Below are 21,969 nucleotides of genomic sequence, written 5' to 3' on the forward strand. Positions count from 1 at the left end.
TGTTCCTAGAAACCGATGCAAGTGGCATTGCGGTAGGAGCAGTTCTCCTTCAAGAGGGAAGGCCAGTAGCCTTTGAAAGCAAGAAGCTTTCTCCCTCTCAAAGGAATTGGCCAACTCATGAATTGGAGTTGAATGCTGTTATCCATGCTTTGAAAACATGGAGGCATTATCTGTATGGTTCAGAGTTTTATGTGAATGTAGATCATGATACTCTGAAACATTTTTGTAAACAACCTGACTTGAGGGGCCGCCAAGCTAGGTGGGCAGAGCTCATGCAGGAGTTTAATCTAACGATTCGGTACCGAAGAGGAAAAGACAATAAGGTAGCTGATGCGTTGTCTCGCATTATGCACAACCTGAGTTTCACGGTATTAGAGAGTGCTCTAATGACCGAGATAAGAGAAACTCAAAAAGTGGACGAGTTTGTCCAGAGCTTGTGGCCTAAAGCTCATGTGTTAAAACCCGGGGAAAATGAAAAGGATGACCTGGCATCCAGAAAAGGCCAAACTTATGCAAGATATACCACAAGGGATGGTATGCTAGTTAGAAATGGCAAGGTTGTAGTACCTGGTCAGAATGATCTCAGGTAGAGAGTCATTCGACAATGCCATGATAGCCCGTGTGCGGGACATCCAGGAGTCGAGAAGACATATGATCTCGTGAGGCGAGATTTCTTTTGGCCAAAGATGAAAAAGCATATTCATGAATATGTGACACGGTGTTTCTCGTGTCAGGTAAGTAAGGCCGAGCGAGTGAAGCCACCCGGACTTTTACAGCCCTTGGAAATACCACTAAGTAAGTGGGAGAGCATTTCCATGGATTTTATTGTAGGACTACCTGCAACACAAGGAGGGTATAATTCTATCCTTGTGGTGGTTGATCGTCTAACCAAGATGGCTCACTTCATTCCGACTAGAGAGTCTATTAGTGCCCCGCAAGTAGCGGATTTGTTTATTAGACATATATTTCGTCTGCATGGATTGCCTAGATCCATAGTGTCAGACAGAGATGTCAGGTTTACCGGTCACTTTTGGACAGCGGTATTTGAGACACTAAGGACTGAGTTGGGAATGAGTAGTGGGGATCATCCTGAGACGGATGGTCAGACGGAGAGAGTCAACCAGACTTTAGAGGATATGCTGAGAGCATATGTGTCATTGAGGCAACATACATGGGACAAGTGGTTGCCATTGTTGGAGTTTGCCTACAATGATAGGAAACATTCATCTACTGGGTTCAGTCCGTTTGAACTGAACTATGGTTATAGACCAGCCAATCCGACTATAGTTGGAGTACCTCAGAAAGTGCCTAGTGCCGCGAACTTTGTAGTTCAGATGCGGGAGATGCTAGCACTTGCGAGAGCTAATATCCGCCAGGCTATGGATAGAGCCAAGGTGTATGCGAATGAAAATCGGTCTATAAGAGTATTTGAAGAAGGAGAAAAAGTTTTTCTCAGAATTCCTTCGTACTCGAAGTCGTTGACTTCAAGAGAGTGTGCTAAGTTATCACCTCGATACTGTGGGCCGTGGTTAATTCTAAAGAGAATAGGCAGTGTAGCCTATAAATTAGAATTGCCACAGGGGTGTAAGGTGCACCCGGTTTTTCATGTTTCGCGCTTAAAGAAATTTTTGCATACAGGTGACTCACTAATCGAAGGTGTGGTTTTGTTTCAGGAGATAGAGGATATTGCAAGACGCAAACCAACAAGGATCCTGGACCGAGGAACAATGCAGATACGAAATCGGAAGATACCCACGGTGTTGGTTGCATGGCATGGTCAGCCTCTATCGGAAGCTACCTGGGAATCCGTATACCAGTTGCGGAGAGCGTTCCCAGATTTCATCATCGAGGACGCTGATGCTTGAAGAGGGAAGGAATGTTATGCTCTAGTCGAGATAGCATGACCTCGGATAGATCGGTGGGCATTTTCTCTTAGATGACCAACTTTTCTAATAGTTAATGTGCGTAATTAAATGGTCAAGAGAAGTAACTGCCAAGGTCCTAGGTGAGGGCGTAATGGCATTGACTAGGTAGTTCTAATAGGGCTAGGGCCTAGGTGCATCAAAATGTGCAAATTGCCAAGGGGCAATTGGTTTTGAATGAACTCCAAGAGAGGGGTAGAAAAGGATGCATCTAAGAAGGGGCCTAAAATGAAGACATGTGGCCAGGAACTATCTAGGGAGAATGTGGGTCTCAGGGATAAGGAAAAGAGGAAAACAACGATGGATGTAACGATATATGACGTATCAGGTCCCTGAGTTGGCTGGGAGGAAAAATAAAAGCCATCGCCCGTGATCATTACCAGCGTCATAATAAGAGAGTTACCTTGGAGGAACGACGAGTAACAAGAGACGGTTACACCTCGCCTCTCCAGCACGCTAGCCCTGCGCATTCATTGGCCTCTCCTGCACACAGACCCCCCCCTCCTGCGCAGTCCTTGCCAGCCAAGCTTTTGCTCTTGCCTTTTTCCTGAGCAGTGCAGCCCTGGGAACTGCCATGTGCTTCGCCATTGACAGCCTGATACCCCCCCCTTGTTTCGCCATCTTTTGTCCTGCCAAATCAGCACCTGTTGCAGCTCCTCGCGCAATGAAGACCGCCTGTTAACAGCCCGGACCGGACAAGCCTCGATCTCTCCTCGCAAAACACTGCAACATGGATCTCCGGACAGCGATTTGCAGCCTTCTTCTACGCAACAATTTGGCAGATTAAATTATTGCCAGGTGGAGTCTTTCCAATCTGCTTTTAAGGATTCTCTTCCCATTAACAAATTACAGCAAATGAAGGAATCTCCCTTAAAGCATGGAAACCCCTGGTAATTCACCCGGCATTTCAAGGACACCTCAGGCATCAGCTACCACACAATATCGTGTTCAAATTGCACAACCAGCCCATTTCGGAGCCTTTGCATCTTGGGTCTTCTGTGTCACGTGCTCTCCTAGTGATTTGGACCACATCCTCTACCTTCTGCGTGAGGCACCTCAGTTACATTACTTCTCAGCACAGTACATGTTGTGTTCCACGAGACACGAAGATATCCTGAACCCGATATTCCTCAAGAGTTTGCTGTCCATTTTGGAGAGAATTTTACCCCTCCCCTTCGGCATCTCCAGGGTACTCTCCACCTCCTTCAGCTCCCAGATATCCCCCTCTACAGGTTGTACCTTCCCCAAGACAGTATTTACACTCTGAAGGCACTCCCTCTCCTGGATATCCTCCATTTCCGACAGCAGCTCCTTATCCTTTCTCAGATCCGTGGACTCTGCTACCTACCCCTGTCCTCTCACGAGCAGTAACACCACTTTTGGCATCTCCAGTGTTACCTCAGACAGGACCTCCCTTACCAGATTTCCACGGGTGGTTCCATCCTGCTTCGCCTACCCCCTCCAATATGAGCAACCTCAAGGAGCAGCCCGAATCCTCTTCCACGAATGGTACAAACTAGAGCGCAAGTTCGCGCTTTTCTCACACGGATCTCCGATATGTCGCAATGCTCGCGTGAAGCCTCTCCCGAGATCAAAGAATCAAGTCCAAAAAAGACCCCTGAAGTCAACGTACAAGGCGAATCACTATTGCAACTTCAAATATCCCAGCTTCAGGACAGCATCTCCGACTTGGTCCAGAAAGTTCAACAACTTCAAGATTCTCGAAGTACCGCACATACAGAGGATGACGTGACGCAACCAGACGACTATGCGGATTCATTCCCACCAGAGGTAGAAAACATTGAACTATGTGCCCTCTACCGTTTACTTCAAGCTTCCAAAACTAAAAGACTTGACATCAAACTTCCGGAAGCCTACACCGAACAGTTGACCAATGGCTCGCAAAAATGCGCATGTATTTTGATACTGTTGACCTCACTGAAGGCAAAAAGATCGCCTTGGCAGTCTCCCTCCTCAAGGATACAGCTTTTCTATGGTGGCAAAGACGCTTAAAGGACGGCAAAAGTGTGTTAACATGGGAACGTTTTGAACACATGCTCTGTAAGCAGTTTATACCTGCCAGTGCGGACTTCCAAGCACGTTTAAAACTCCGACAGTTGGAGCAAACGGGTTCCCTGTCTTCCTACATCTCTCAGTTCACCACATTGGTGCTGGAGATTGATGGTTTAACTGAGGATGATCGCCTTCATGCTTTCATCTCAGGCCTAAATCCCTCGTTACGCATTGATGTCCTTAAAGCAAACATCACCATCACAGATGGCGCTATTGCTTACGCAGAGCGCATTACAGATTTCCAAAACACAGGGAAGCAGAGTGCTAATCGCACACAGAACTCTCCTAAAGGTGCTCGCCCTCAAGATAACACCAGGTTTCAAAAAAACTTCGGTACTCAAGGTCAGCGACAGTCTCAAGATCCCCAGAAGCCTCAGAAATCATTTGCTGGATTTCAACAGAAGCACTCCTCTAAGGATCGCGCCTCTTCTTCTTCACAAAGTCATTACCGACATCCCCAACATAAAGGTGCGGCCACTGACAAGAAAAACAACTCCAGCACAAAAGGACTTTGTACCATCTGTACACGCGACCATAGATGGTTCGATTGTCCCAAGCGACCAAAGCAAAATTCCAATATGGAACCTAGCACTTCCCAAAAAGAAGATGCTACCTCAGCACAAGACAAGAAAGGCAAAGCTGTTCGAATGGCGAATACCATCCACCTGAGCCTTGCCAGCAACCCCGAACCTTCCCTGGCCACTCAAGTACTTTGTGTTCAAGGATCGATTCATGGAACAACGGTCACTATCCTCATCGACAGTGGCTGCTCTCATAATTTCCTAGCCAGTTCTGTGGTCGATAAACTTCGGTTGACCACCAGTCCTAGTCTCATGGACTATCAGATTGAACTCGCAAATGGAACGACTTTCTTGTGCAACACCAGGATCAAAAACTTGTCTTTTCGCATCCAACATTATACGGACAAGTTGAACTTCGACATCATGCCTCTTTCTCGGTACGATGTCATACTTGGACAACAGTGGCTCTACGACTATGATCCATCAATCAGTATTCGCAGCCATACTATCCAGTTTGTCCACCAGGGAAAACTTATTGAGCTAACTGGTTCTAGGGACTCTCCTTCAACCCCAGTTGCCTCTGCCCTACAAGTAAAGAAGTGGGTTCATAAACGTCAAGTAAAGACTTCACTTCTGTTGGTTACGACAGTAGAGGAGACACCAACAAAGGATCCTCCTGAATACCTCAACCAACCTTTTTTCCAGCCCTACCTGGACCTTTTTCCACAGGAATTGCCAAAGCAGTTACCACCTCGACGACCAGTGGATCACCCAATCGAACTTATTCCCGGCAGTAATCCACCGTCAAAACCTCCTTATCGGGTTTCTTACAGTCAAAATGAAAATTCAAAGATAGGTCACCGAGCTACTCGACAAAGGTCACATTCGGCCCAGTCGCAGCCCTTTCGAATCTCCTGTACTACTTGTGGAAAAAAAGAATAAGTCAATGCACCTCTGCATCGACTACCGAGCCCTCAACAAGCTCACTATCAAAAACAAGTATCCATTGCCTCGCATCGATGACCTCTTCGATCAACTTCTACACGCAACACAATTCTCCAAGATTGATCTTCGTTCAGGTTATCATCAAATTCGCATACGAGAAGGCGATGAGTACAAGACAGCTTTTCGAACAAAGTACGGACACTATGAATGTTTGGTCATGCCTTTTGGGTTAAACAATGCCCCGGCCACATTCATGACACTCATGAATGACATCTTCAGGCCTTTCCTCGATAAGTTCGTCATCGTTTACCTCGATGACATCCTCGTTTTCAGCAGATCCCTACATGAGCACAAACAACATCTTCACCAAGTTTTTGAAGTTCTCCGTGCAAATTCTCTCTACATCAACATTGAGAAGAGTGAGTTCTTGAAGACCCAACTCGAATATTTGGGACATGTTATTTCCGCTCAAGGCATCTCTGTGGATCCCAAGAAGGTCGAGGTAATCCGAAACTGGCCTACTCCTAAGAATGTTCATGATGTCCGCTCTTTTCTCGGATTGGCAAACTTCTACCATACAAAGGTCTATCAGTTTTCCGAAATCGCAGCTCCTATGTCTGAGTTATTGAAAAGCACAGCAGTTTTTCAATGGCTTCCCGAAACAGAGTATAGTTTCCAACAACTCAAGCAAGCGCTCACTACCACACCAGTTATGGCTATTGCTGACCCAAACCTTCCATTTGAGGTCATGACCGACGCTTCCGACATCGCTATAGGAGCAGTCTTGATGCAAGAAGGCAGAGTTAATGCTTTTGACAGCCATAAACATTCTGATATCCAAACCCGATACCCGGTTTATGATAAGGAGTTTCTTGCCGTTGTACATGCTTATCGCTCTTGGAAACATTATCTCATGGGAGCTGACTCTGTGGTCAAGACAGACCATCACTCTCTAAAGTATATCTTTACTCAGCCAGTCATGAACGCTCGACAAGCACGCTAGGTTGAGTTTCTGGCCAACTTTCACATGACCATTGAGTACATTCCAGGACTACGCAATGTAGTTGCAGATGCTCTCAGCAGGTTACCTCTAGCATCAGCCATGGTAATCTCTACATTATCTGTGGATGTTCCGAATTCATTCAAAGGAAAGTATTTCAATGATAAAGACTTCGGCATAGTAGTACAGGTTCTTTCAAAAGATCAACCTTCGACTTCTGAACAAAAGATTTTCTCTTCCTATTCTTATACGGACGACCTTCTGTATTATCAAGATTGCGTCTGTGTACCACATGACAAGGATGTTCGACGTCTTTTGTTAAAAGAGCATCGTGTAGTTCCTTATGCTGCCCATCCAGGCATCAATAAGACTTATCGGTTACTCAGTGCAACATACTACTGGCCTCATATGAAAAGCGACGTCATCAAAATGGTTACATCTTGCTTATCTTGTCAACAAATGAAAGCAAGCCGACGACTTCCAACAGGACTTCTTCAGCTTCTTCCAGTTCCAACTGAAAGGTGGGAAAGTATTTCCATGGATTTCATTACAACACTACCACGATCCTCCAGAGGTAACACTCAGATTATGGTAATTGTTGATCGATTGTCCAAAATGGCACATTTTGTTGCTTGCAAAAGTAGTGCATAGGCTCTGGACATAGCCAAACTTTCCATACAACACATCTTCCGACACCATGGATTGCCTAAGAATATCATATCCGACAGAGATCCTAAGTTTACCAGTCACTTTTGGATTTCACTACTCGAATCTTTGGGTACAACTCTACTGTTCAGTTTAGCCTACCACCCAGAATCAGATGGCCAGACTGAAAGAGTCAACCAAGTTCTGAAAGAAATGCTTCGACATTATGTTCAGTCACGCCTAGCAGCTTGGGAAGAGTATCTACCACTCCTTGAGTTTGCTTATAATAACTCTTTCCATAGTGCCATCAGCATGACTCCATTCCAAGTAGCTTATGGACACACTCCGATTGTACCAACGAATTTTGTACTTCAACATCGAGTGGCCCTAGCTGATCAACCGGTTCAAGAAATGCAAGACATTCTACTGCAAGTCAGGGATCATATGCGAAAAGCGCAAGAGCGGTATCAACGGTCTGCCAACAAACATAGACGTCACCTGGAATTTAACACCGGTGACATGGTGCTAACGAGAGACTCGACATCGACTTATCACGGAATTCCTTGTTCTTTGGCGAGATCTGGACGACTCCGACCCTACTTGGCAGTCTGATGAAGACTTACAGCAGTACCCTGACATTTTACAGCAGTATTTTCAAAATTTACAGTGATATTTTCTACATCAGTTCATTATCTCCACCAGGGTCTTATTTTGAGTGGGAGGGGATGTCACGATCTGTGACGTATTCCTTTCTCTATTTCTAGACTTATGGATGGTTTGATAAATGGACACTTGTGGAAAGGTATGCCCTTTTGACGGGACACTTCCTAAGAGGCACAACCCTTGCCCTTTCGACGGGACACTTCCTAATGAGGCACAACCCTTCACAAGAGACATCCTATTGAAGAGACATTTCTATTGTAATGTACCCTCTCATTAAGGGTCACACCCTTCACAAGGGGTACACACCTCTTCATGCACATACCCTTTGGAGTACACACCTTTTCATGTGTGACTTTTCACTCTCTATATAAGAGAGGCCCAATTGTATGGATGACACACTACATCTACCCTACAGACATTCAAGCAATACAATTATTCCTTGTTCTCTGCTATCTCAGTCTCCTTTCTGTTCTTTAGCACATTTCTAAATATAGTAAATCTAGGATTTCTTACACAACCTCCTGGCTTTGAGGTTGTTAATTCTGAAAATAAGGTATGCCGGCTTAGAAAAGCCCTTTATGGTTTGAGGCAGGCACCCAGGGCATGGTATGCCAAAATTCATGCACACTTACTATCCCTTGGTTTTCATAATAGTCCCACAGAACCCACTCTTTATTTCCGTGGGAGTGGATCTGATTTTTTAGTGCTGATTTTATATGTGGATGATATGCTTATCACGGGCCCAGATACTCAGCAAATTGCAGCTTTTAAGGCTGATTTGCAGCAGATTTTTGACATGTCAGACATGGGACAGCTCCATTATTATTTGGGCATTCAGTTTTCTCATGTTGAGGGGGGTATCATGATGTCTCAGTCCAAGTATTTTGGACAGCTCCTTGATCGTTTTCAGTTTGAGGATTGCAAGCCAATCTCTACTCCAGTGGACCCTGGCTTCAAATTCTCAGCTCATGATGGGAGCCCACCATGTGATATCACTCTTTATCAGCAAGCTGTTGGATGCCTTATTTATTTATGTCACACCAGACCTGACTTGCAGTATGCAGTATCTCAGCTCAGCAGATTCATGCACATGCCCAGTTCACAGCATTGGCAGGCAGTGAAGAGAGTCTTCAGATATCTCAGAGGCACTCAGGATTTAGCCCTCTTCTATGGTGATCAGGGTTCACTTACCATGCATGCTTACACGGATAGTGACTGGGCAGGATGTTCCGACACCAAAGTGTCACATACTGGCAATTATTTTTTGCTTGGCAATTCATGTATTTCTTCGCTCAGCAAGAAGCAACCGACAGTTGCCACGTCTAGTTGTGAGGCTGAGTACAGGGCAGCCTTCACCGCTACAGTAGAGTGTGTTTGGCTTCGACAGTTACTTACAGATCTTGGTATTTGCCAGACATCCTCCACTATTGTCTACATTGACAGCCAGAGTGCTTTGGCCATTGCGCGTCACCCAGTGTTTCATGCGCGTACCAAGCATATTGAAGTTCACTATCATTATATTCGGGAGCGGTTGTCAGCAGGAGACATAGAGTTGTCCTATCTTCCCACAGAGGACAACATCGCAGATATGTTTACAAAGGCACTTCCTCGTCCCAAGTTCGAAGTCTTCCGACAGGCTTTACACTTGGTTCCCTTTGTTACATGATCTGACATTCCTTGTACATTCATAGGTGGCTATATCCTTTTGGATGAACATGTGCCACCATGACCAGAAACTACTAGGTATTCTGAGACGTTTCCATAGTACTTCAGCCCATCCCATGGAGGGGGGTTTGTAGGCCATCTTTTGGTGGTTCTAGTGATGCCCTATAGGCCATGGTATGTGCCTTGTAGGCATAAGTGTAGGCACTTATAGTGTTAGTAACTTCTATGCCACATAGGACACTTAGTCCTATGTGACACCTAGGACACTTAGTCCTAGGCCTAGGTACAAGTACTTTGTACTTGTGTTTTTCAACCTTATCTAAGTTTGACGTGACTTCTCTTTCGACTCGTCTTGTACCTGCACTCTCTCTCTCTCTTCGACTCGTACCTTCAATAACATGATTACATGTCTACAAACCTTATGAATGTTTTATCTTACCAAGGCAAGAAACGCAAGTAAAACCCTATATAATGATTACATGTCTGCAAACCTTATGAATTATTTATCTTACCAAGGCAAGAAACGCATCATCACATCTCCATCACCAGTAGCACCGCAAGCACCTACTTCCTGGTCTGCATATGCTGAAGCCCCTACAATAGGGCCATCCCCCACTCTGCAAAAATTTCAAAAAAATAATTTTAACACTGAAACTTCAAGCACGAGAACGAATTTTATTGAAGACAATGGACCTATCATCTAATGGTACTGACGGCTGTTAAAGAACAACATACAAAAGGCAAAGGCAATAGCAAACTATGCTCCATTCTTTTTTTAGATCATCTGTGCGATGCATATTATTGAATCCTAGTGACCAGTATAAAATTTATCTTGTGGACAAGAACAAGGTTTGGTCATTCTGTGGGCAAGGGAGGGGAGCAATAATATGATAGCATACTGAATTTGCAGATTTCTCTAGTGCATGTTGTATTTGTAAGGATTTCAATTGATTTCCCAATAGACGGAAGCCCAAAAGCATGTCGTGAAGGAGCTGCCAAGATAACCAGCTGTCAAGATATCTATATGCAGTGTACCAGCAATGATGCCAGATGAAATAAGCCAGAAGGAGCACACAAAAAATCAGTTTGCAGGTGTGCATGCTGTTGTGACGTGGAGTAGAATGCTGGTCAGCCTGAGAGAATTAGAACATGTAGGTTTTTAGCTATTTGTGTAGCACTGTACTCTCCTTCAAATGGGCAGTGAGGGCTGCAGGATGCACATGGATGGACAAACAAGAGAGGAAATGCTCCTTGATATCTGGTTGGCAAGCCAGGTGTTTGTCTATACTTTCAGTAAGTATAAGGAGTCTTTGCAATCGTGACAAATGGAAAGGTGTATTGTTCATTCGAAGACATTATTCTTCTAGCATGCGGTTAAAAAGAAGGTATTGTTAACATGTCTCTTTTCTTGCAATGTCAGACTGCCCTACAAGGGGTTGTGGAGGGGGTGAGTGCTAAAATCTAGGTCCCAGTTCTCAAAGTTGGTGTTTTAACAATGTTCATGCAGAGTTGTCATATTTCTCCCCAGAAAAGAGAACCTCTTATAAAATGCTTGAAAATTTTCATTGAAAGCGCCGACAAAAAAATGTTTGAGGTCTGCCTCCCATGGTTCCAGCTTACTGCCTAAGGTAAGGTGCTAATAGCCATTATAAGGGACTGCATGATCTAGGAATTCTGAGGCAATATATAAGGTGCTACTAGCCACTGTGCAGCACTTCACAACCTAGGGATTCCTCAATCTGAGAGGATTGCCTGCATGCCAAGCCTTGCCAAAAAGCATTAACATGCTCTAAGGCTCTCTCAAAACCTCCGTGGCACTAGTCCGAAGTCGTAAACAATGTCCATTGAGAAATTCAATAAGGTGGAGGTGTGCTGGCCACTGTCTCCTAGACATCATCCTGCGGCAGACAAAAGCCCTCTGTGTGGGGATCAATGTGCTCCCAGTGATCTCCCGACAAATCATTGAGTCCCTACTCACCATATATGTTAGGAAACCTCCCTCTTCCTCAAACTCAAAGGCTTGGGTACCCCCTATCTACCATGCCCCATGTCCACATCAGCGGTGCATACCGAAGTCAAGGTATGATTTTGAGCGTACTTCTCCAGATATCCTGAGCGGTGCATAAGTCAAGCTATGATTTTGAGCGTACACCCCATGTGCAAACAAGTGATGCATATCGAAGTCAACTATGATTTTGAGCGTGCTTCTCCATATATCCTGAGCTACTGGATATTGCCTTAGATATTCCATTGATTGGACAGCTTCTGATGTCCCCCACTGTCACGGTTTGAGTCTGGACGTGCAAGTTCCAAAATGCTGAACCACTGCCTCTTGTTGGACAAGCTGGGAGAAAACACCACTGTTTGAAATCCAAGCTTCCTGTCCACAAGAGGCTGCATGCTTATCACAATACTCAACCGCTCAGAAAGAGATATACCTAGATGAATCCAGGAACATTCCCAAACTCATCCTCTAAAAACACAACATAGTGCAGTTTCAATCTCATGAGAGTCACTCACAAGGTTGAAAACCATAAACTCCATCATGCATAGCAGGGACTAGCTACTATGACATCCCCATTGACGTCATCAGCGCCCAACAGTGGGTGTAGACCATAGTATAAAAATATGCTCTCACACATACAAATCCACACACCCACACATACTTGAGCATCCATTTATACAAAGTCTTTGTACTGAGTTTCTGTCGGCACTCCGGAGGTGAAGGGCAGACTCAGCCATGATGAAGGCTAGCACTAAAGGAGAAGGCTAATCAAAAGGTAGTCCAAAATCTCTTCATTCAAGCTACAACTGCTTGTGAAGTCTAAACATTTTCATTTTAGTCTCTCCTCAACGAGCATCTAAATCTAAATCTAGCTGATAGGGCAACGCACCATTTAAGATAGAAAGAATTATCACAATACCAGCAGGCCGCAACTTGGACGAAAACTTCACAAGGTGAAATTTGCATGTCTGCTAATACGGCAGAAGCATATACCTAGATGAATCCAGGAACATTCCCAAACTCATCCTCTAAAAACACAACATAGTGCAGTTTCAATCTCATGAGAGTCACTCACAAGGTTGAAAACCATAAACTCCATCATGCATAGCAGGGACTAGCTACTATGACATCCCCACTGACGTCATCAGCGCCCAACAGTGGGTGTAGATCATAGTATAAAAATATGCTCTCACACATACAAATCCACACACCCACACATACTTGAGCATCCATTTATACAAAGTCTTTGTACTGAGTTTCTGTCGGCACTCCGGAGGTGAAGGGCAGACTCAGCCATGATGAAGGCTAGCACTAAAGGAGAAGGCTAATCAAAAGGTAGTCCAAAATCTCTTCATTCAAGCTACAACTGCTTGTGAAGTCTAAACATTTTCATTTTAGTCTCTCCTCAACGAGCATCTAAATCTAAATCTAGCTGATAGGGCAACGCACCATTTAAGATAGAAAGAATTATCACAATACCAGCAGGCCGCAACTTGGACGAAAACTTCACAAGCTCAGAAAGAGATCTTTGATTACTACCAGATTCACATGAGTTTGAATCTCCGTTGGGGGTTTGTCTCATCCCTTCCTTCTCTTGGTTTGTCTTCAAAATGTCTAGGCTTATTGCAATAGAAACCTTTCTTCTTTTTCTTGTCTCCATTGCTTGAAGCCTTTTCACCATCTTAACGATTCATTGTTCTCCTTGGGCTTGCCCTTGCCAAAGCCTACCCTTGCCCTTGCCCTTGCCCTTGCTACTCCATGAACAAAGGCCTTATCATCTTCTCCATCAAATATCTTTGCCCTTGCCTCTTCTTGGAATAGCATTCCCTTAATCTCCTCAAAAGTCAGCAGCTTTGACAATCTACAGTCGTCACACTGGTAATGAACCATTGAAGCTTCGTGGAAGTACACGCCAAAGCATTTATACCCCTATATGGCACGTTGTAATGACCTTGACTTGTGGTCCTGCACCATGTACCCTTCCTCCATCCTCATCGTAAATGACCAGTTTTGAAGGTTAGTATTAATATCCAGCTGCTTGCCTCATAGTCGTCCTTTAGAAGGGTCCATGCTTTTAAGGGCCTCTCCACAAGATAAGATCACCTAATCTGTCATCCTACCTTTAATCCTCTGGAGATCTTCCAAGTCTTGGCCATTCAATGGCTTTGAATCTTCAACTTCTACAGTGGACAGTTGGTACCATCCAACCTGCATCCCTAAATGAAGTTGGGAATGGGCATGCCATGAAGCCATTAGAAATAGAGTAAATTCGAAACACAAATTGCTTCAGTAGTGGGAGTAGACCATGAGAATAGAACCTTTAAAAAGGGTGTGCCCTTTGATCAATGGTCTTATGCCCTTTGGTGAAGGGGTGGGTGTCCTTTGGACTGCCCACGTATGCCTTCATATAGGGTTGGTGCTTGGCACCCTTTGGTCAAAAAGGGATGTGACCCATCGCCCATTGTGAAAAGTCGCACCCGTTTACCCAAGAGACACACCCTTTTGTAAAGGATCACACCCCTTCATTTTAGGGATTCACCCCATGATAAGGGACATGCCTCTTCATACACAAAAAGACAGCACCCTTTCATGAGGGGACACACCTCTAAAGATGTATGTGTCTCATGTCCGTCCTGTGAGGTGGGACAGCCCAAGTACACAAAGGAACATAAGTATTGTCATGCCATTTATGTGATCTGGTGACATGACGGTATGGAGAGGTCACTATGGAATCATGTGGGGCATGGGTAAAAATTTTACCACTGCTCCTCTCCATCTCTTCCATGTACAAATGCGTGGACACCTGCATGGGTTAGTATCAAGTGCAGTTAGAAGGTAAGGGGCATTTCCTATAAGCAAGAGCAAGTTTTACTAAAATACCACTGCAATAAATCCTAGTAATCTAATATCATTATTGAGCGAAGAAGCAGCAAGAAGACTCTAATGATAGCAGAGAACAAGAATACATGTATTGCATAAAATGTCTGAAGTGTATGATCCATACAATGAGGCCTCCCTTATATAGAATAAATAGAAGTGTCCTCTTCATAATTGTATGCCTTTTTGGAGGAGTTATGACTCTTGATTGTAGCTCTTGTGACAATATGGGAAGAAGCTTTCATGATAGCAGAGAACAAAAATATCTGTATTGCATAAAATGTCTGAAGTGTATGATCAGTACAATGAGGCCTTTCTTATACACAAAGGAAGAACCACACACGAAAAGATGTGTATACCTTTGGTGAAGGGTGCAACTTTCGATGACAATGTAATAAATAGAAGTGTCCTCTTCATAAGTGTATACCTCTTTTGGAAGAGTCATGGCTCTTATTGTAGCTCTTGCGACTAATGGTAAACCCATCAAAAAGGCATACCCTTCCAGAAATTTACATTCATCCAACCATCCATAAGTGTAAGATTTTGATAACTCATGATCATGACACAAAAATGACTTTTTGAGCATTTGATCAAGGCTTCAATCTGGTTGATGGGTGCATGTGATACTTTGTTGATTCTTGACGGAGCAATCCTTCGTGGTAGTCCGTGACGACTGCAATCGTCAGTGATTTGCAGTCTCAATCAGGCAAATGTTTGGAGGATAAATGCATATACATCGTTGAAGTGCAGCATGAACTGATTTTCAACTTGACAACTAGTGTGGCTTCTCGATAGTGAAGGAATCCTCACAGCAAGCAAAACAAAGCTATTAAATGGCACAATGTGTATTGTGTGGTGCAATATCTACTTCGCACAAGCAGATCATTTGTGGCAAATTGGATCGTCACACAAGTAGATCATCTTGGTAAAACAGGATCATCATTTGTTCAAAAAGGCTGTCAAATTGTCCTCTGCAGAAGCAGCTTGTCCTTACAGACACAAAGTGACGCTTGCAGATATTTTGGCACGGACTTGTCAGAAAAAAGGGTTAGTATTTGATACATTTCATGCCAGATGTTTGTATGTGGTAATATATCCTTGTGGGTTGCGAATCGACAAGTAATCTGCATATTCTTTGGCTTAAATTTACCAAATATTTTCGACAAAAAGCCCTTTGTTGTAAGAATGAATTTTGTCATTCTCATTTAGTCAAGATTGACAAAATTAAGCAGATAAGATTGAATGTTAAAGATGAAACCTCCTTTAGTTTGAATTTTACAAAGTGGGTTTGTTTACATAAAGAGCATATTGCCGTGATCACCGATGACAGTGGGAACTTAGGAACTGGGGAAGATAATATTGCGAAAGTCTTTGTGTAGTATCTCGCTAGTATAGCCGGTTCTAAGCCACAGATGCCTTCTGACTATAAAGAAAGGATGGAAGACTTCATGAGGGGGTTACAAAGAATGGTTATGACTCACGAAGCAATGCTATTGCAGAGACCTTTCTCAGATACAGAAATCAAATTCACTGTAATGCAGATGGACAAAGGGAAAGCTCCGGGGGACTGATTGGCTTTCCCATTGAGGTATATCAACACTACTGGGACGTATGCAGGGTCACTTAACTGCTCTTATTAATCAGTGCATTCAAAGGGGGAAGCTCCCTAGGAGTTGCAATGTTGGTGTGATCAGATTAATTCCTAAGTCTCACAATAGACGTAATTGAATCAATGGAGACCAATTTCTTTGCTGGATTGTGTGTACAAGATATTGGCAAAAGCCATGGCAAATAGAATTAAATTCATTTTGGGCAGAGTGATCCATCCTAGGCAATATGGTTTTGTTCAAGGGAGAAACATTCACGATGCTATTCTTAACAAATTGTTGGCAATCGACTTTGTTATCTTTCAGAATGAAAAGTTCGTCATGTTGAATCTAGACCTGGAGAAAGTTTACGATAGAGTGAGCTGGCAATTCATTTTAATGACCATACAGACGCTCGGATTTGGAGAAGGGTTCTGCAGCATGACTCGTATGCTGATGAGTAATGTTTCGGCTCAATTGTCTTTAAATGGTTACTTGTATCAGGAATTTGCCCTTCACAGGTCAATAAGGCAGGGATGCCCTCTGGCACCCCTTTTCTTTGCAATCACAACGGAGCCAGTACTGTGCCAACATGATGTTCATCTTAGTTGGGGCAGTCTAAGAGGCTTGAAACTTCCAAATGGAGACACCTTTTGCTCACAGTTTTTTGCAGATGATAACACTTTTCTTGCAGCTTCTGAGAGAAATATTAAGCAGTATCTTAAGGCTGTTGATGCCTTTGCTTGTGTGTCAGATTCCAAAGTTAATGATCTTAAAACCACCGCAGTAATGCTTGGTTGGGAGGACCCGCCTGAATGGACTGAAGGCTTTGGCTTTAATTGGATCAAACCGGGGCGGATTCTCAGATACTTGGGACGCCCAGTCAGAGTGGGTGTGTCATTGAAAGACAAATTCGAGTAATGCACTTTGAAATTTGCTGATAAATTTGACAAATGGAAAAATAAGAAGTTGTTTCTGCTAGGCAGAATTACACTTGTCAAGAACATAATGGCTTCTTTCGCAGTCTATGTTTTAACAGTATTCCCATTCTCTGACAAATACTCTCCGAAGGCTGGACAAAGCGATGTGTGACTTTATTTGGAGAGAGCAATGGCATGCCTGTTCATGGAACTTACTGTCGTCATCGAGATCTCAAGGAGGTTTGGGACTTGAGAAGATGAAATATAAATGCCAAGTCCTCTGCACTAAGTGGTTGTTGAGAAAGAAAGAAAGATATATTAAAGGACACACACCAAAAGGGTAAACACAAAACATCAGTTATAGACTGAGAGTCTCTTGGGAGTGCATATAACCACTTCCAAAGTTATTATAGATAAGCTACATTATACTAGGTGAGATATGCAGCCTGTGTTACATCAATTTAAGACTGAGAGTCCTTGGGTTTGGATTTAAAATCTTTGATAAGTGCTTTTCCGTCTTTGTAGACAACCCATTTCCCTTCTCTACGAGCGTCCTTCACTTTGTCCAATTCTATGGGCTTCACATCTTGAGCTGAATCGGGGTGAGCTCCTCTGATATCCATACCTGGTGCCTCTCAACTTATTTGTTTCTTGAATCTTGCTTTCCTGTCATTGAGTACCACTTTAGCTTGTGTCCCAATAGGAGCTACAGTGGTTATATCCTTCAGGTCCCATTCAATCTGAGGGGTTGCTGCTATGATATTTTCTGCCAGGCTCCCTTCATGACAATCTTCAGGTAATCCTCCAATGCGTAGACATCGAGCATTAGCCGCCCTCTTTTCTTGTTCCTGCACCTCTCCATATACTTCACTTTTGTTGATTTTGCTGTCCATTGTTGCTGAGATTTCCTCTTTGATCTATTTCACCTCATTGGTAGCCATGTCATGGACCAACTGTGGTGCAGGTTCTGCTCCATGTGTATCTGTAGTACTTCCTATATGATGTCTTGTTTGCCATTGTTCTCCATCTCCTTCACTTTCTTCCAAAGAGCTGCAACCATAAGTCTAAGCTCCCTTACTTCCTACTGTAAAAAATATATCTGCTCCTGTGGGTCTGAGCCTACCCTCCGCTTGTAATGCAATGTGTATGGGCTGGGTGTTGCTGCGATGTTGGAGTAGGGGGGTTTTCTGATAGGGATTGAAACAAAGGTCTTCACCTTGGGGGACTCCATGATGGCCTGTGAATAACTGGGGGCCCTCTTGCTATCTCTAACACCCCAGACTAAGCCCAGGGCTCAGCTCAGCCTGGAGGCTGAAGATAGGTTGCTCTTGTACCTCTCATAAGCTGATCATGTGCGAAAAGAAGGCTGCCTGCTCCTGAGCGACCTGGGTTCGGGATGAACTGCTGCTGCTGACGCTGCTGTTGCTGTTGACACGAGCTGGTACTGGGGCTGCTAGGCAGGGGCAGGATGTGACCAGCCTTGGGCTGTTCTAGCCAGGAACTGGATTTGTATGAATGGGCCTTGTGGCTTAAGTGAGCCTTGGCAGGAACTTTTGCTTGCAAATGTGCCTCTGAAAATCCTGCAATCTGAGTTAATAATTTGATTCAGGTTTGGAAATCCACAGTGAAAGGTTGTCAATGGGAAGGTAGGAGATCCTTATATGGAGATGGATCTTTAGGTTATCAAGATGGCTTAATGATGGGCAGGCCGTGTTCAAGAGCCACCCAAGGCTAGTTCAGAAGCTCTATGCTAAAGGGTTAAAGACCTTTAGGCAAATCTGGTATCCAGGCTCAGGTAGGTGGCTTCATGTGGATCAACTTGCTAATACTTTCCGAGTTTCAAGCAGAGAGAAAGAGCATGATAAGGGATGGTTGGCCTAGAAGCGGCTCTTTTAGAAGGGAGGTCTCTTTTGAGGGGTTTATTTCTGCTAAGGGTAAACCTCTGCTCAAAATGCACACTTAACGATTTTAGGGAAGTGGATTCTGACGGAGGGAGGAATGGCAAAAGAATTTCTCTTTCTATTGAGTTTGCAAACTATGGAAGATGTATGCCCCTGTTGAATATATTGCAGGTTGGAGGGGCAGGCTGCTAATGGTATGGAATGCCACCCTGTCAACTAAGTTGAATTTCCTCCTATGGAGAGTACAAGTCTCTAAACTGCCAGTCAGAGCAAGGCTATCTAAATGGAACATGGAACCCGAAGAAAGCTGGCACAGTGTTATCAAATGGCTGGAAAGTCATCCAATTTCAGTGAAACTGTCCTGGAGAATAGCATTACTGGGAGACAAAGGAAAGTTAAATGATGTGCTGTATGGTCACTGGCAGCTGATCCGAGCGCTGGTATTAATGCACATTTTGACAGTTCAGAAATGAGTTGGTTTTTAAAAAGGGGTGGGGAAGGCAAACTCTTGGAGAGAGAATTTTGGATGAGCTTCCAAAGATCATTCAGTATTTTAGTAGATCTAGAAAATACTTTGGTCCTCTGGCAGAAGTTCTCAACTCCTGAGCCTTTTAGTTCTCCTGGGATAGGAGAGTGCTTATCCTTTTCGATAGTACTTTTTTCTTTTAATTAGGTTTTACTTTTTCCTCGCAAAAAAAAAATTTGTCAGCACAATGGTCTTTACAAAACGTCCTCAAAAAATACAAATCACATTGAAAACCAAATAACTGCCCTGCTCAAATAAACCAAATCACAATCAGATATGGAGTCCTCAATCTCCTCCCTTGATGCAACGAGAGAGAAAAGTGAAGAAGAGTACCTGCCAGGGATCTTATAAGTTGCTCCATTTGTAGAAGTTCCAGCAGCAATCCTTCCTTTCTGAATCCATAAGGGTGGCAAGTAGTGTTAGGTGCCATCATAGGGTAGGTGAGGAGGATTTATGTATGGTAACCATACATGATTTGGGTACAGAAATTGGGCTAGAATACTTTACCTGATCAATTACTGCCATGGATATAGTGTCATGATTGAAACGATTGATTCTCTTACTGTCATCCTGTGAACAGACCCCTGTGTTTATAGATATATTTGGCAAAAACAGATTGCTCGTATTATAGGGCCCACATGACATCTGACTGTTGGGGCTCACATTCCGCCAGAAATTGGGTTGGCAACCACTTTCATGCCATTTCAACCATTTTTCCAATGATGCGTTAGTACTAAGACTGGCAGGCCCACTGAGTCCTAGGGATATTGCAAACGCTGAGGCTTGATCTCCAACCAGCAAAGTGTGTTCAGTATGCTCCAGCACAAGCTTTGCAGTCTTGATGGCATCTTTCACAAATCTCAAGGCTCCCACAGCTCCGACATCCATTGTAGTCTAGCAGTTTATTGAGATGGAAATAATTATACATATATTGACAAAAGGCAAGGTTTAGTTCAAACACCTTAGCGTCAGAAACACAACAAAACACTCTGATCTCCACTTACTAAGCTTTCAAACCATGACCTTTACCATCAAGACCGCAGACCATAAGTGCGGACGTGCCCACGTTTCTATGCTCGACTAAGGTGTGTTTCAATTCTCTGGATGAAAGCTAGCAGATCTAATTAATATGGCATTGTCACACTCGATGCAACCACAACCAATATATAGGCACTAACACAGATGCCGAGAAGATGCAGTGAATGTCTCAAACAATGTAACTCTTAGCTCCTCAAAAGAATCTTACCCCATCCATTATCATTGCATCGAGAGTTGTCTCTCCGTTTTCATCGGGACTTCCTCCAAATCCCACTGCAGTGCATGCAAAACATATCATTATCAACCGGTGATTAATTCCACTTCCGTGCGATTATCCATTCTGTACGATCTTTTGACGTGTAGAGCACAAAGCTGCTGGCTCCTTTGAACTTAGTGGCTTCCGCTCAGATAATGAACAATAATATTGATGAAATGGAGGATTACTGGGGTCCGAGCAATGATATGTACAAGTTTCAGTGATATAGTGATGACGCTGGCTTTTCCTCAGACGTGAAAGGTCACGATCGTGTAGAGAGACAGACAGAGACAGAGAGGGGGGGGGGGGGGTTAGGAATCCTCATTACCAGTACCATCACATTGCAGCGCTTCGCAAGCTGAGCAACCCTCTACGACTGCATCCACAGCTGACATGCCTTGCTGCACTGCACTCCACGCTGCACGGACTGCATCCTTAAAAGGCCAAGTGCTTACAACGATGGGTGTAGTCGCCACATCCAACGAAGACTGAACAGGCACGCGGGAACGGATCAACTTCACCCCTTGCTTATACTTAGTGGCATAGGCCTTAGCAACAAAACGGTTCATCAGAGCGAGAATGCGACAAGAAAAAGCGTCGTGGAACGCAAATTTTATCAAAATACGACAAGAAAGAGTACATGAGAGACGGAAGAGAGGAGAAACAGATGCAGCAAAATGAGATGCCGCCATTGAAGGGGCATCATCGCTGCCATTGCATCGTTGCGAGCTCCGAAATTGTGGTCGAATTCTCAGAGGAGCATCATCGGTGCCATTGCATTGTTGTTGTTGTTGTTGTTGCTGCTGCTGCAAGCTCCGAAATTCTGGGGAGCCAAAAACGAGTCTACGTGGAGTTTGTTCCTTTGAGTAGAGCAGGGCTCCTTATAACCATAACCATTATATTGATGGAGCTTTCCATTAGTACAAAGCGTTTTTGGCCACAATTTCGTCCCCCTAGCCCCCTCCATCTCCAGCAACACACAAGAAGCTGCTCTTAGGCTGTTCAGACTCCAGCGACCGCCAAATGCTGGCAGACTGTATAAAAATTGGCCATTAGGCGTTCAGTGTGTAATGGGTTGGTCACCCATTGGCTAATTTACCCTGTATCCCCAGGAGGTGGCATCCCTTTAAGAAGACACGTCTGAAGCTGCTTCAATGTGTAATGGGTCAGTCGCCCACCTAGAAACCCCACTCCCCCATGGCCGCTCAATGACGGCATCATTCAATCTATAAACAGCCTTAGAGGGGTGCTACAGCCTAAGGCAAGTTTCACAACAATCCACCGAATGCCCACTCCACGGAGCTGCTTGTCCACCAGAAAGTTCGTGAAACAAGTCCTTCCATCCGTGATAGCTTTCACACAGGCCAAATAGGTACAAGTGCCCGATGTCGAATCCATTGCTCATTCGTCCATTTTGTCGAAGGCT

The 21,969-nt window shown here is 44.1% G+C and overlaps 1 protein-coding gene across 1 annotated transcript in view; it reads right to left on the minus strand.

Annotated features, from left to right (window-relative positions):
- The window catches only part of LOC147901312 (N-terminal nucleophile aminohydrolases (Ntn hydrolases) superfamily protein), a 32,393-nt gene extending 10,956 nt beyond the window's left edge, over positions 1-21,437 (minus strand). The window contains exons 1-6 of the mRNA XM_087376073.1: positions 21,184-21,437; positions 20,872-21,031; positions 20,496-20,560; positions 19,757-20,143; positions 19,583-19,641; positions 9,947-10,051 (exon numbers count right to left, since the gene is read on the minus strand). Coding sequence (XP_087232199.1) covers positions 9,947-10,051; positions 19,583-19,641; positions 19,757-20,143; positions 20,496-20,560; positions 20,872-21,031; positions 21,184-21,258 — 851 coding nt within the window. The 5' untranslated portion in view covers positions 21,259-21,437. The remainder of the gene's footprint in view (positions 1-9,946; positions 10,052-19,582; positions 19,642-19,756; positions 20,144-20,495; positions 20,561-20,871; positions 21,032-21,183) is intronic.
- Positions 21,438-21,969: the final 532 nt, after the last annotated feature.

This window comes from Dipteris shenzhenensis, chromosome 6, assembly GCF_047967505.1.
Source record: "Dipteris shenzhenensis isolate YYH24624 ecotype China chromosome 6, Dip_SZ_1.0, whole genome shotgun sequence".
NCBI lineage: Eukaryota > Viridiplantae > Streptophyta > Polypodiopsida > Gleicheniales > Dipteridaceae > Dipteris > Dipteris shenzhenensis.